We start from the raw sequence: 16,027 nt of genomic DNA, 5'->3' as shown, positions 1-16,027 counted from the left end.
AGCCTAATAAAGTGTCTTTAGTCGTAGTGTTTCCAAACTTCCCTTGAACTTTATTCTTTTGTTCTGTTTTATTGTAAAAGGCATAGTTAAGTAGCCAATTTTTATTGAAAAAAATCATGACACAAAAATTTTCATTGTCTCCTCTTATTTTGTTGATTCTTGTACATGAAAGCAAACTCTTGTGTTTTAAGTCTTCTTGATATAACCACATCTTGTTTTAAAGTGAATAAAATTCTCCAATGAGAAAAACACAAAGTTGCTTCCCTTGAGTAAATGTATGAATAGGTATTTTAAGGAAACGCGTTCTAATCTTAGTGGTGCATTAACCTTTAAAGATTCTCAAAACGCCAGTAGTGTAAGTGAGTATAAGGGAGTTCATAAAAAGCCAAAAAGCCAAATAAATTCCAAGATCTCATCACTGAATCTAGATTGGGGAAGGAGGTAGGCCCTCCGACTTCCTACGTGAAGGTGATTGTTATCTTGAGAAAAACTTTAAAAAAGCATCGTTGAAACTAGATTGGGGAAGGAGGTAGGCCCTCCGACTTCCTACGTGAAGACGATGTTTTAAGGGGTACCATTGAATCTAGATTGGGGAAGGGGGTAGGCCCTCCGACCTCCTACTTGAAAATGTTGTTCCTTAAATAAAGAACTTAAAATGTGCATATGGCAAAGAACAAAGATTCTCAAAAACTCCCATCTCTCTTATGTGAATTGTAGAAGGAATCTTTCTTGGTTAGTATAGTGCTAGGATTAGACCATGTTTCCTCATAATACCTATCTTATACAGGAGCAAGAAAAGGGTTGGACTTCACACACACACTCACTTGAAACTTGATCGTTGGGTAGAATAAAGATTTCAAGAAATACTTGAGTTTGTGATTAGTGTACATTTTTGGGATTTATGCCCTTGAGGAGACATGTGCTTTAAATTAATTGTCATTTGATTTAACTGTTGATGCTACTATGTTTATGCCTTTTGCTTGAGGACAAGCAAAGATTCAAGTATGGGGGAGTTTGATGAGTCATTTATATGCTATTTTAACATGCTTTTTAGTTTAATTTTATTTAGATTTTATATATTTTTATATTAATATTATTTCCCTTTTAGGATAGTTTACTTTAAATTGCAATTTGTTAAATTTCAGGGAAGAATATTGGATGGATTGAATCTTGGAGCAAAAGAAAGGGGTTTGGAGCAAATTGGACACAAAAATATAAAGATTGAGAGACAAATTATGTCTCCCAGAAGTCAGAAGCCAGGCACGGCCCGTGCTAGCCTTGGCACGGCCGTGCCACCCTCCAGAACACTTTTTGCTGCTTTTGCTTAGATTTTAAGCTATTCTATTTTGGCGCACAATCTACCGAGGAATATTCTTGGAATATACTTGCTTAGATTTTAAGTCAATTGTGTACTATAAATAGAGTAGCTAGCCATCACAAATATTCATCTTTACTTGGAATACAATAAGTGACAATTGCTTTTCTAAATAAAGTTCTTTTCCTTTCCTTTATTTTATTGTCTTTTACTTTCATGCTTTCTCTCTTCTCCCCCATGTCTACGATGAACATGAGTGAGTAGACTTCTTCTTGTCTTGGGATTGTTGGATAAGTCTAAATGACATAATCCTAATCAAACCAAGCCCTAAGCCTTAATCTTATGTAACCCTAATTTCTTATCTGAATTCACCGTCTTAACATGGATTAACCATTATCAAACTGTGGAAACGAAAGTGGAGGGTTTGATAATTGTTCGTCCATTATTCCAAATATCAATTCATAAAACGAAAGTGGAGCTTTGATATTCGAACAAGTGAATTCAGACAAGGATTGCAAAGTCAGCGAAATAGGCTTTGCAATCTTTGAGACATATAGTTTCGATCTTCAAGGGAACTAATAACAATCAAGTCAGCGAAATAGGCTTGGTTGTTAGAGGAACCAAAATCCAATAGTAATCAAGTCAGCGAAATAGGCTTGGTTGCTAGAGGAACTTAAGAGAAACTGTCTTGAGAAATTAGGTCTAACATAACATTATAAGCTTATGGTTTTGGTTTGAGAAGGACTTGTTATTTAGATGAAACCAACGATCCCAAGGCTCTTTTATTATATTGCTTTTAACCGTTTAAAAACCCCCAATTTACAATCTCTTCTCTCTTCTAATCATCTCTAAAGGTTAATTAAATTGAACTACTCCCTGTCGGAACGATACTCTTTTATACTACTTCGGTAAGACCGTGCACTTGCGGTTTTATCTCATCAGTAGGATTCAAAATTTCAACGGGTTAATAATTATTTTGGTCTCTAGATGTGTAGCCATAATAGTCCTTCAATGTATCGAAATTTTAAAATAGTTATTGATTGTGCACTTCGTTAATCAAAATAGTTTTTTACTCCCTCCGTTTCAAAATACATGTCCAAGTCAACCATTTCACATATGCCAATGCATAATTTTGACTGTTAATATCTTTAATTTTCTAAAGTAAAAAATTATAAAAATTTAATATTTTGAAAATATTTGTCGAGACAAATCAAACAGCATCTTACAACCTAATATTTGTATTTATATATTAGTTAAAAAGTACGGTGAAAGTAAGTCAAGTGAATAGTGCACATTGCAAAAATTGGACATGTATTTTGAAACGGAGGGAGTATGTTAAAACAGTCTCTCAATGGTGACACTAACTCTTTTCATAAAGTGTAACACCCCGTTACCCCAAACAATTAATAAAAAATAAAATAATCAGAGTTCAACAAACGACGGGCATGTCACACTGCTTTTCAAAATTTTTTAAATAGAATATAAAACTATTTATTAAAATCAACCTAATAGTTAAACCAATAATTTGCAGCGGAATATTTTTCAAAATATCTAACATCAACATCCAACAATAATCCTGGCACAAAGGCCTCAACATAATATTCATCAAAATTGTTCAACAACAATAAAGGGCTAAATCAGCATGTTCCAAAATGGATACATAAGGAATGAAAATAAACAACTAATTCCCATCCCGTTACGTATCAGAGCCCTAGACACTTGAGCCACAACTCTACTATTCTTCATCACCTGCAAGTTACCCATAGGAAGGGCAACATTTCCAAGCAGAAGGGGTGAGATTCACAAACAACAATAATAGATATATAATTCATCAATTGAATATAACACCCTAAATATCATCAATACATCATTGTGTGTGTGTGTATATATATATATATATATATATATATATATATATATATATATATATATATATATATTTCATGATCACATCATAACATCATATTCATCTTCAATCAATAGTAAGAATTATTACTCAATCACCAACAACGACTCATGCAATGACATGACAACACCACTAAGAGTCCTCATCAAATGCGACTATACACATGCATGTGGTACCAATTTACAGGGCATAAGCCCTCACCGAATTTGAATGGTTAAAGCATTCACAGGGCATAAGCCCTCACCAATTTGAACGACAAGGCGTTCCAGGGCAAGAGCCCTCACCGCTTTATGTTTATGCAATGGACTCAACTTGTGTATATCTACATACAACTCAATAATTCAACGACATGTATGATTTATTTAGATATAAGCATACATCACAGTCATCAACAAAACACCATAATTAATTCAATAGCTCCAGAAAATAACACAATAAATTATAGTCAAGCTCCTACATCAAGTTCATTCATTTCTATTCAATTACGTAACAAACAGCTTCAGGTACTGGGAAACTCGCCTCGCGAGCACATCTGCTCGCTATGGCGAACTCATGAAATGGGTTACTCGCCGTGGCGAGTACGAGGCGAACGAGAAAAAGGGTGCTCTCGGGAGTTTTGACATTTTTCCCACTAAATCCTCATTTTTAAGCTCCCTATTCATCTTTTTAATCTGAAAATTGTCTCAGTCGTCTCTAAAAACATCTAGACACTCAAAACTAACCAACTTATACCTTATGACAACAATCTGAAAATCATGATCTCTCACTCACTTACTCACTATGGCGAGTGGTTCTGCTCGCGGGGCGAGCTATGAAGATTGCTCACTCACGAGGCGAGACAGGCTGCTCGCCGGGGCGAGCGGTGAATGTCTGTACGGGCAGAATGCAGGTTTTTTCCAAAAATCTCAATTTCCTCAATTTCACTCACCAAAACAGTTTACAGAAGTGCAATGAAATACTGTATGCAACCAGAACATATTTCTAACACTAAAACAATGATTCCTACACTCAATCCACCCAAAAATCAAAGAATCAAACCTAAACTCAAATTCCCAACTTCTACCAGAAACATGTTAAACCAAAATCAGAATTACAATCTATACTATTGAAATTAAACCTCACCCTTACCTTAATTCAGATGAGCAAATTCTACAAAATTCTGGTTCTCTTGGCTCTTCTCCCTTGTTCTTGGTTTTTCTCCCAAAACTTGATTGTACGTAAAACTGCTTCTGACCTCTCCTTTTCATAACTCCTAACTTAACTCCCCTTTATTTCATTTAACTTTCTCTTAATTCTATTAATTCTAATTAAATCTCCAGACTCTAAAATAATAATAGTTCTCACTTATTCTAATTTAATACCAAAATAAATCATATAAATAAATATAACACCCCACATGAACAACAATAATCATTTAAAATCATATAAAAGACTCTAAATAAATTATAAATAAATAAATAATGACTAGGGCGTTACATAAAGGACATGGTATGACAGTAACTAAGTACTTATAGTGGCTGATAAGACAATAAGTAAGTATATCGATGGATTAATATGAAAATATTAATGAAATATTTTAAGGTTATAAACTATTTAGACTAACATAATGCATAATCAGAGACTATTTTAAAATTTCAATAAAGAATTATTATAATTACTCGGTACACATTCGTGAATCGATAACCCCAAATTTCAACTCACACCCTAAAAAATGGGTTAGCCGGATTGACCCATCTCAATTATGCGAAAATTGTTCTTCTCCCAACAAAAAACGCTCACTCCCATAAAAACTTATCAAAATACCCTCCACGTACGTGAGTTAACTCACGTTTGGTAAGTTGGAGTATAACCTACATGAGTTAACTCATGCTCGGGTTATAATCTACATGAGCTAACTCACGTTGGGTTATAACCCACGTGAGTTAACTCACATGGGATGTATCATTATAGCGAACGTAACTTAAGTCACAATGAGTTTAACACCTGCGTGACTTAAGTCACGTGAATAGATGTCATACCCCAATTTTTGACCTAAGACCCCACATTCATACGCCCTTTGACCTTGGGTCAGTATCTGACTTTTCAATTGTTGGTTCCATGTCGGGCCCTCATCTCTCTTTATTTTTCTTTAAATTCCATCTTTTCATTTTTTGTTTATTGCTGTTTTTTATTATTAGCATTATTTTTATTTGTATCTGTCATACCCCAATTTTTGATCCAAGATACCTCTGACAAGTGGGTATTTTAAAATACCTCATATTTGATTCCGAGTCGGGCCCTCTTCTCTCAACTTTCATTTTTTATTTATTTTTTAGTTTCCATCTTTTATTTAAATTCCTTTTAATTTAATTAACTCATTTAGTTTTTTATTTTTAGGGGTTTATGGGCAAAATTATTCATTGGGCGAGCTGAAGGAGAGGAGTTTCCAGGGAGAAAGGCTAAAGTTGACTCGTTGAGAGAGCAAACACTTCGCCCAACGAAATAAGGCAATTTACTGACTTTTTAAAGACCATGTGGCTTTTCCCTCCATTTGAAGAAAGCTCGATTCACTGAGCAAACATGAATTCGCCCAGTGAGTCTGTACAATTCTAACTAGTATAAATAGATGTGTAATCAGTATCTGCAGAGTATGATTTACTGAGCAAGTATCTGCAGAGTATATTTTCTCAGGTTGGAGAATTAGGTCTGGTCGCTACAATATGGGAAAATCAACGCAACTAGTCTGATATGATTATTTTGAGCCAGATAGCGGATTTGCAAGAAATACTGGAGGGAGTACAAATGTTGAGCAGTGAATCCGAAAAGAGAGTATTGATTCCAAACAATCGAAGCGGGTTTACTGGGAAATCTTGTATTATGCGTTGAGTCGATTATAGAAGAGTGGAGTCCCATCAAGTGTTTTGTTGGAGGCTCTTACGGGATACACTTCCTTCTAGAGAAGCACTCCATAGGTGCATTATCCTCATCGATCCTCACTCTCGTTCTTGTGTTTTTTGCTTCATCGAAACAGTATCTGCAGAGCAATTATTCTTTTACTGTCAGACTTCTTTACACTTTCTCAACTTCGGACAACTGTTAAAGCGTAAGAACGTGAAAAAAGCGTGATACTTAACATGGTTGGCGACTACTTGAAGCATTTGGAGAGTAAAGAATTACATCTTATTTAGGGATAGAGTCGCAGACATTGAAAAATGGTTGGAGGATATCATAATGCAATCTTGGATATGGCTACTCGATCAGTGGAACATTGAACGACAAAATGATCCAAGGTTAGTTTTTTGTTATTTTTAGTCCTTTTATTTTGAGTGTTAACTACAATATATTAATCCACAATATTTGACATATAGTACCATTATATTAAATTCTACCGCGGATTTGCATCTTCATTAATTTAAGGCTAAAATATGCTTTTGCTCCCTGCAAATATAGCGAATTTGAGTTTTGGTCCCTGGTAATTTTTTTTTTTGAATTCCATCCCTTCAAATTTTTTTGTTTTTTAAAATAGTCCCTGAGCCCATAAACTTAATGATTTGAACCATTTTGCTTAGGTATTGATGAGATAAAACCGCAAGTGCACGGTCTTACCGAAGTAGTACAAAAGAGTATCGTTCCGACAGGGAGTAGTTCAATTTAATTAACCTTTAAAGATGATTAGAAGAGAGAAGAGAATTGTAAGTTGGGGGTTTTTAAACGGTTAAAAATCAATATAATAAAAGAGTCTTGGGATCATTGGTTTCATCTAAATAACAAGTCCTTCTCAAACCAAAACCATAAGCTTATAATGTTATGTTAGACCTAATTTCTCAAGACAGTTTCTCTTATGTTCCTCTAGCAACCAAGCCTATTTCGCTGACTTGATTACTATTAGATTTTGGTTCCTCTAACAACCAAGCCTATTTCGCTGACTTGATTGTTATTAGTTCCCTTGAAGATCGAAACTATATGTCTCAAAGATTGCAAAGCCTATTTCGCTGACTTTGCAATCCTTGTCTGAATTCACTTGTTCGAATATCAAAGCTCCACTTTCGTTTTATGAATTGATATTTGGAATAATGGATAAACAATTATCAAACCCTCCACTTTCGTTTCCACAGTTTGATAATGGTTGATCCATGTTAAGACGGTGAATTCAGATAAGAAATTAGGGTTACATAAGATTAAGGCTTAGGGCTTGGTTTGATTAGGATTATGTCATTTAGACTTATCCAACAATCCCAAGACAAGAAGAAGTCTACTCACTCATGTTCATCGTAGACATGGGGGAGAAGAGAGAAAGCATGAAAGTAAAAGACAAGAAAATAAAGGAAAAGAAAAGAACTTTAATTAGAAAAGCAATTGTCACTTATTGTATTCCAAGTAAAGATGAATATTTGTGATGGCTAGCTATTCTATTTATAGTACACATTTGACTTAAAATCTAAGCAAGTATATTCCAAGAATATTCCACGGTAGATTGTGCGCCAAAATAGAATAGCTTAGAGTCCAAGCAAAAGCAGCAAAAGGTCTTCTGGAGGGTGGCACGGCCGTGCCAAGGCTAGCACGGGCCGTGCCAGGCTTCTGACTTGTGGGAGACATATTTTGTCTCTCAATCTTCATATTTTCGTGTCCAATCTGCTCCAAATCCCTTTCTTTTGCTCCAAGACTCAATCCATCCAATATTCTTCCCTGAAATATAATAAATTGCAATTTAAAGTAAACTATCCTAAAAAGGAAATAATACTAATATAAAATTATATAAAATCTAAATAAAACTAAACTAAAAAGCATATTAAAATAGACAATAAATGACTCATCAGGTATCACTTGCTGACTAAACATAGGTTGATACACTTGGCATGAAAATTAATTTAAATATTTATAAAATAAAATAATAAATCAAAAAATTATTTTTGTTTATTTTAATTATAGTTTTATATTTTTAAACAACCTATTATTATTAAAATTATAAAACAGATTTTTAAATTACAAAAATTGATTTTCAGTATTTAAAATTAAAAAAAATATCTTTTAATTAAATTTAAAACACATAAATGTTTATTTGATGGAACAAAAAACGAATCAAAACTTAGAGAGAGAGAGCACGTTCATTTTTTCCCAGAACTTCTTTCCCCCAAAACTTCAGTTCCAGAACTTCATTCTTTTCTCTAGAACTTCATGTTTTTTTCCCTCTCTTCATCTTCAACCCATTCTAGAAACTCCAATTATCTGTGTTAAAAGAGAAAAGGGCATAAACATCACTAACACATTCATCTTCATCCCTGAATTTTAAATTCTCAGATCTAGACATACAACCCATTACACACACATCTATCATCAAATCATAATCAATCCTTTAAATTGGATTCGATTCCATGGAGAAGAGAGAAGAGAAAACGGCGAGACAAAGCTTCTCTGCATCGGATTCGATTCGAAGACCGACGAACCTGTTGTTAGCGAGGAATATTAAGAGAGGTTCAACATCTTATCTCTCATCAAGTCTCTCGCAGATTTGCATTTTCTGGATTTCAATTGGATTCGGATTTGGGGATTAAGGTTGTGGTGAGGTCGCCGACGGGTGACGGTGAAGACGGTGACGGTGGTGATGAGGGAGGAAGAACCAAGGTGATGATGAATTGGGATGAACTTGGTGATAATGATCCTTGACTATTTGATTTGTTTACTGATATGTTTTTGTTGTTACAGGTGGTGTGGTGGATACATGGATGAAGAAGATGAAGAGTGATGGAGCAGGTGAAGATTGCCGAAGAAGAATGGGGACAAATGAAACCCTCCCATGTTTTTTTTTATAATTTTGACAAACAAATTTTATTTTAATTAAATTGATTTATAAAATGTTTAAAATAAGTTAAATGCCACATGTATAAGATTGTACAGTCAGCATCTGCTACCTAAGCAAAAATCAGCCAAATCAACTAGAAAGTGGATCCAGGGACTATTTTAAAAAACAAAAATTTTTGCAGGGATGGAATTCAAAAATTTTTTTTACCAGGGACCAAAACCCAAACTCGTTATATTTGCAGGGACCAAAAGCATATTTTAGCCTTAATTTAACATAATTGAGCTTCTCCTACCTTCTTATTAGTTAGGGTTCAAACTCTCATCAATAGTCCAAAAATATATTCTATAGCATGATTTTAAACCGGTTAAAAAACAATCGATTTTTTAAAAGAAAATGGTTAGCATTTTTGCAATTATAAATCAATGCTTTTGAAATTGGTTAAATGTGTAACTCTTCTTCTACCATAAAAATTACTCTCTAGGCTTAAACATTTGTTTATATTTTAAGATTTATTCTATTTCCTTGAATGAGATGAGTTACAGGAGGAGGAAATAATATCCATACATATGATTCTCATTTTTCTAAACATTTATTCTTCACACATACTTTTACTTCTAGGACATGTCTCTGGACTATGGAATTCAGCTACTATTGATGATTCTCATGCTCTAAATCCCCTTCTTCACTCTGAATCTTCACTCTAATTACAGTGAAGATTCAGAGTAAAGAAATGGATTTAGAACATGAGAATCATCAATAGTAGCTGAATTCCATAGTCCAGAGACATGTCCTAGAAGTAAAAGTATGTATAAAGAATAAATGTTTAGAAAAATGAGAATTATATGTATGGATATTATGTTCTCATATGGATGGCAAACGTGTTTTCATGAAACCAATCTAGAAAAGTGAAAAAAAGAATTGCCAATTTATTCCCTCAAAAATGTTTTGTTTTTTCCCCCCTTAAACTATAATTATTTAGTAAATATTTTTAAGGGTTTTTTACATGCTTTGTTTTTTTCCCTTAATCTAACCTTTTTTTATTAAATATTTGTTAGGGTTTTTATTAAAATAATAAATTTCTTACTATATAACTTTTTTTTTTGAAATATTCTTACTATAAAACATGGTTGGTTTGTCTTTAAAGTTGCATATAACTTGTTTTTTTTCCCTTAAACTAACCTTTTTTTATTAAATATTTGTTAGGGTTTTTATTAAAATAATAAATTTCTTACTATATAACTTTTTTTTTGAAATATTCTTACTATAAAACATGGTTGGTTTGTCTTTAAAGTTGCATATACGAAGGCCATTGAAATTCAAGGGGAGAGGTGGACTTAGGCTTTTAAAATTTGCATATGATTGCACTGTTTTATTAGTGCTTGAACCTCCTGATATTTTAAGGATGAACCTCCTCATATTTTAACATTGCAATTGAGCCAAACATTTTGCACCAAAAACCCAAGTTTCTCTCACCCTATGAATGACACGAGTCTCACTTTTATGTTAGCACAACAATATTTGGCTCAACTAGAGATAATTGACTTCCTTTTTATATAACTCTATTTTTTTTTAAAGGCCAACTCTCCATCTGGCTTTTCCTATTACATTTGTTTTCTTTTATTTTCTTATTAATGATTGTAATTGTAATAATTGAATTCCTTCTAAAGTAAAAATGAAGTGCTTGAAGATAGAACACAAATCCTAAAAGTCTTTTAAGAAGCTTTTACCTCTAAACCAAGTATGTCAGAGAGTTTAATTCTTGCAAATATAATATATATTACTAAATATTTTATATTCTTTCATAACTTAATACTCACACCATCCTAAATTTTAACGAAAAGTTCACTTTTTTTGTCCCAAATTATAAATAAAATTGACAAATGTTTACCCTATTTAATCAAGTTGGTTTCAAATGTCATCTTTTCCAAATAAAATAAAATAAATCTTACTTATTCTCAATTTTCATGAACTCAAATGCAAGGTGTATCCAAATTACTCTCCCTCACATTTTTTCCGTAACCAATAACTTATGCAAATTATTTTTACTTCTTTCCATGAAACATATTTCAACACAAAATGTTATACACCAAATTATTATGCTTTAGAATTATAAATTTATAATTTACACAAATTCTAACTTTCATTTGATAGATTTTGAAATTTATAATTTATACAAAATGTGGAAAATATAAAAAATAATAATTAAACATTTATGCAAAAAAAAAAGATATTTGATAGGAAAAAAATGACGAAAATTATAAATTTAGTAGTATAAATAAATGATAATTAAAAGAAAAAAATAACTGCACAAAACTTTCATAGCTCTGAAAAAGTTGAAAGGTCTGAATCCCTTGCTTCACTCCGAGTCTGTCTTTGTAGCACATCACTACTCAAAAACCGACGAGCAAAGAACACGAAATACAACAGATTCAAGACTCCGAATGCAGCGATAGTGTAGTAATAATGCTCAAGCCTATTCTTATTCAAATCATTACCTCCTAACCATTGTGGTCCACCATTTTCTTTTGTTAAAGCCACAATAATCTTTATAAGAAGATTGCTCAACCAACTTGCAATGCTTAAGCTTAGAAAAAACACAGCACCGCCTAATGTCTTCATACTGTCAGGCCAATATGATGTCAATAACTCCATCATAGGAATTGCGGCAAATGCTTCAACCAAACCAGATAAACCAAATTGTGGAATAAGCCACCAAATTCTTGTAGGTGATTGAAATGTTCCGTGTTTCAATGCGTTGTCGCGGCGACGCACTTCAATCAGTCCTGATACAACCATGCCAACAATGGAAAAAATAATTCCTATTGTTATTCTTTGACCAATTGACAATCTTTTACCATTAGAGGTAGCTGTTTTAGTGAAAGGGATGTAGATTTTTTCATAAAGCACAATCCATGATGAAAGAAAAATCATTGGTACTAATCCCATCCAAGCTGGTGGAATAATGAATTTTGTTCCAATTGATCTGTCTATTTGTAATCCTTGTAAAATTCCATATGAATTTGCTTGTCCCATTGAAATAAAACATCCAATTCCTGCTAACCAAATTGGTAAAGTGGATAATATTGCTTTCAATTCTTCCACTTGTTGTAAACTGCATAATCTCCAATTATCAATTGAATTTCCATTGCTGTCAATTTCATTTTGGTTTGTAATCACCGCGGCTTTATCAAGATATCTGAACCTATTTGTATGAGCAAGTTTCACATTTCTTGAATCTTCTGACTCATTAGAAGATAATTGTGGATCATAAAATGAGAGTTCAGAATCTTTCTTGATATCAATGTGATGTTTTCTAATTGAAGCAACAATTACTTTCACCAAGTCGCTTAAGACGCTTCCTTTCGGCTTCAACTTGATATAAGTGCATTGTCCCAACAAGAAGATGGTTAATGAGACGGTGAAACACCCCGTTGGAATGATGAAACCAATAAACCAGCTTACATTGGTTTGAATGTAGACAACGCCGGTCAGAGCTATCAAAAGTGCTACTGTGAATAAAAAATACCACCAATTGCAAAAGCTCTCTAACTGAGCTTTTCCTTTTGCGGTTTTTGTATCGAATTGATCGGCTCCAAAGGCAATATTGCATGGTCTTAGGCATCCTGAACCTATTGCGAAAAATCCAAGTCCCAAGTATAGGATACTGAGTTGCACACCTGTCGGTTTTATGCAATCCGAAAGAGTAGGGCAACTTGGAGGTCTTAATGATGAATGACCAGCACCTAGAGACATGAATCCCATACCCTGTCATATATTGAAGCTTATGATGTCTTTAAATTTTCATTCATAATAAGTAGGGACATTTAAAGTAGAGAGCATAATTCTTAATCGAGGTCTGAAACCGCAACTGCAACCGATATAAGAATTTTAGAGGTTTCTTCAAGGACATCACAACGGCAAATTGTGATCGCAATTGTTTTTTTTTTTTGTTGGTCAGGTCAATTGTTTGTATTTTACCACAATATCAAGGTTATAAACAAAATTGTGACTGCAAAAACATTTTAGAACCATGGTTAAGAACAAATACAAGCTGCTATTATTTATTAATTACTCTTAACCATGGTTCTAAAATGCTCTTGGGGTCGCAATTTTTTTAAAAACCTTGATATTGCGGCAAAATACAAACAAATGCAATCATAATTTGCTTTTATGATATCTTGGGTTGAATAATTTTACTCTTACACATGTTTGACTTATATTTTCAATATACAATTTCTTACAATGGATTCCTTAAACAATACTCTTAGGCTTTGTTTGCTAGTTTGGAGGGGAAGGGATGGGAAGGGTTTGGATAATAGGAAGGAACAAATGAAAGAAATAGGATGACATTTAGACTGGAAGGCTTTGGGGGGTTCATTTTTCTTTATAATACAAAACCCTCCTCATTTGGGGGAACTCACAAATTGTATTGGAGGGGTTTTGGGGGTTTTGAAGGGTTTACATGGATTCTTCACATTTAATTTATGTAGTTATAATATTCTTAAAATTAAATATATATTAATCATAAGAATTAATTTATCATTCTCTAAAAAACTATTCTTTTAAAAAATGTGAAAGATTTTACCATTTTCCCCTATATTTCCAACCCTTCAAAGTCTTCCCTTCCCCTCCCCTCCAAACTCCCAAACAAAGCCTTAAGGCATTTGTGAGCATGACCCAAAATTTATATATAGTAGAATAGAATTTATTAAAACTTTGAATGTTCATTGATTGGATTTTCAGAAAATTTCATTTTTAACAATACATCATGAAATGGCAAAAATGGAAAAATAAATCAAAGTATTATGATAATTTGTTTGTATTTACCAGAAGTGAAGCTATGCCGCCAAATATAAGCATATGAAACTTTCCAACATAAGCATCTGCAATATAAGCAGCTACTAATGGAATAAAATTTACTAAACCAGACCAAATGTTGAAAACCTCAACTGAAAATGTTGTATCCATGTTGTATTGTGTATGCATGTATACAAGTACAACTAAATTGGCAATCAAACTCATTGAAGCTAATTTCTCGAATGTCTCATTTCCTATAATCAAACAAACACATAATTTAGATTCATAAATTCTATTGAAAATATTGTAATAATCATATATCAAGCAAAGAATATTGAAGGATTTATTTATTACCAAGAATGTATTTGACAGATTTCCATCCTCCTTTTTTATTTTTGGTTGAAGAGGAATGAGAAAAGTTTGCTAAAGGATCTTGCCTTTCATTAGACTCGTTCTCATTCTTCATCTCTTCCATCTAAATTTTTTCTAACCCACCTCACACTTGTTGACCTATGAAGATTTTAATCGTTTTAATCTTTATTATAGTCCAAGAACAAGAAAGAATCGAAGTGTTTGGATTTATAGAGGAAAAAATTGTAACAAATTCTTTCTTTTTTACTACAAATTGTAACAAATTGTTGTTATTGGATAGCAAACGTGTTTTCATGAAAAAAAGAATTGCCAATTTATTCCAACTATGCCGGCCTATTCTTTAGGAGCTACCTATTAGCTTTTGCCAAACAGAAGAGCAATTGAAGTGGCGTGTAGAAGAGCAATTGAAGTGGCGGATATAGTGCAAAATCTTTGCCAAACAGAAGAGCAAGGATGAAGTGGCGTGTAGAAGACCATGTTGTTTACCTGCCTCCAAAAATCTTTGCAACTATATAGTGCAAAATAAATAAAGGAGTAATTTTCTTTTATCCCTTATGTTAAAAGTTATATAGTAAGGAATTTGGCGTAAGCCCTTTGCTATTTTTTCCCAAGTGTATAAAAATAAGTTATAAACAACAAATCAACTATATCAATCAACAACGTGCAGTGAGGAAGTTTTAGTTTTACAATGCTTGCTTCTTCTATGTAAGTGCGGGAACGTGCATATGCTACGTGGTCCATGCCCTAACTGTGACTAGAAAACAGATTAGTGACATAGCCATTACTTTTTCTTAAAGAAACATAGCCCACCCAAAAATAAAAAAGGAGGATGGAAATAATTATAATAATTATCTTTTGGCTTACAATCAAATAGAAGTAATGACTTGAAACCGTTTCAAAAAGGTGAATTTGTTTATTACAATATTTGTCACACAAGCTGTCAAAATATGATATTTATTCCACGTGAAGATGTTATGGAACCTCATTAATAAATGAGCTTCGGTGCAGAGTACTTAGATTGTAAGGTAGATATAAGAGATAAATATGTATTTTTTTCCCCTTAAAGATATAGTGAGTTTTGAATTTCATCTCTAAAAAAGATGTTTTCATCCTTCTAAACAAAATTGTTTTTTTTTTCTTTTTTTTCTCTCAAATGGCAAGTTTATATTCATATTTGTATCAAGGTTATGACCATTTTATATTTAAAATATGTCCATATATTATGTCGCACTCATGTATGCCCATATTATGCTTAAAAAATGTGAAGAAAATGTTAAAATTGTGCTCAATATGGACAAAATATGAAGAACAAATTGTACCCAAAAATAAATATGAAGAACAAACTTTGTGAAGATCTTCTGTTTGGCAAAAGCTAATAGGTAACTCCTAAAGAATAGGCCGGCATAGTTGGAAAATTGCTCTTCTCCCAACAAAAAATGCTCACTCTCAAACAAACTAACAAAAATACCCGTCACGTGTAGGCATGGCAATGGGATAAGGTGGAGATGAGTTTTACCTTCTCCGTCCTCATACCCTACTTCCATATTCTTACTCGTTACCCTACCCATATCCAGCGGGGATGAGAAATCGAATCTCATCCCCGTCTCCGACGGGTTCGGGTATCCCCGCCTCATCCTCATCCCCGCAGTGGATATTTTTTTTATAAAAATAGAAGTATTTAGCACCGTCGAGCGATATGTTGTAATGCATTATCCAGCAAATAGATGATGACGATCAATGACTATGGTGATTAAGAAAAGAGAGGCCGATAATGTGAGATATGAAATGAAAATAGAGAGAACCGTAATAAATGAGTGTCATCTGGAACACTGAGACTCTGACTATGTGAGTGAAATGA

At 33.2% G+C, this 16,027-nt stretch overlaps 1 protein-coding gene across 1 annotated transcript; it reads right to left on the bottom strand.

Annotated features, from left to right (window-relative positions):
• Nucleotides 1–11,316: 11,316 nt before the first annotated feature.
• LOC120577040 (protein NRT1/ PTR FAMILY 2.8) lies at nucleotides 11,317–14,324 on the bottom strand. Its single transcript, XM_039827939.1, has 3 exons — nucleotides 14,152–14,324; nucleotides 13,828–14,051; nucleotides 11,317–12,765 (listed from the first exon to the last, which is right to left on the bottom strand). Exons 1-3 carry the CDS (start codon nucleotides 14,270–14,272, stop codon nucleotides 11,317–11,319), a joined length of 1,794 nt encoding a protein of 597 aa, XP_039683873.1. The 5' UTR covers nucleotides 14,273–14,324.
• Nucleotides 14,325–16,027: the final 1,703 nt, after the last annotated feature.

Source organism: Medicago truncatula, chromosome 7 (genome assembly GCF_003473485.1).
Source record: "Medicago truncatula cultivar Jemalong A17 chromosome 7, MtrunA17r5.0-ANR, whole genome shotgun sequence".
Taxonomy (NCBI): Eukaryota; Viridiplantae; Streptophyta; class Magnoliopsida; order Fabales; family Fabaceae; genus Medicago; species Medicago truncatula.
This window is presented reverse-complemented; position numbering and strand designations above follow the sequence as displayed.

Excerpts from the sequence above, each read along its gene's own strand:
- LOC120577040 (XM_039827939.1), bottom strand. The coding sequence starts at position 14,272 with ATGGAAGAGATGAAGAATGAGAACGAGTCTAATGAAAGGCAAGATCCT. Across the intron at positions 14,052-14,151 it reads ATCTGTCAAATACATTCTTG|GAAATGAGACATTCGAGAAA; the intron begins GTAATAAATAAA and ends GTTTGATTATAG. Across the intron at positions 12,766-13,827 it reads GCGGCATAGCTTCACTTCTG|GGTATGGGATTCATGTCTCT; the intron begins GTAAATACAAAC and ends AATATATGACAG.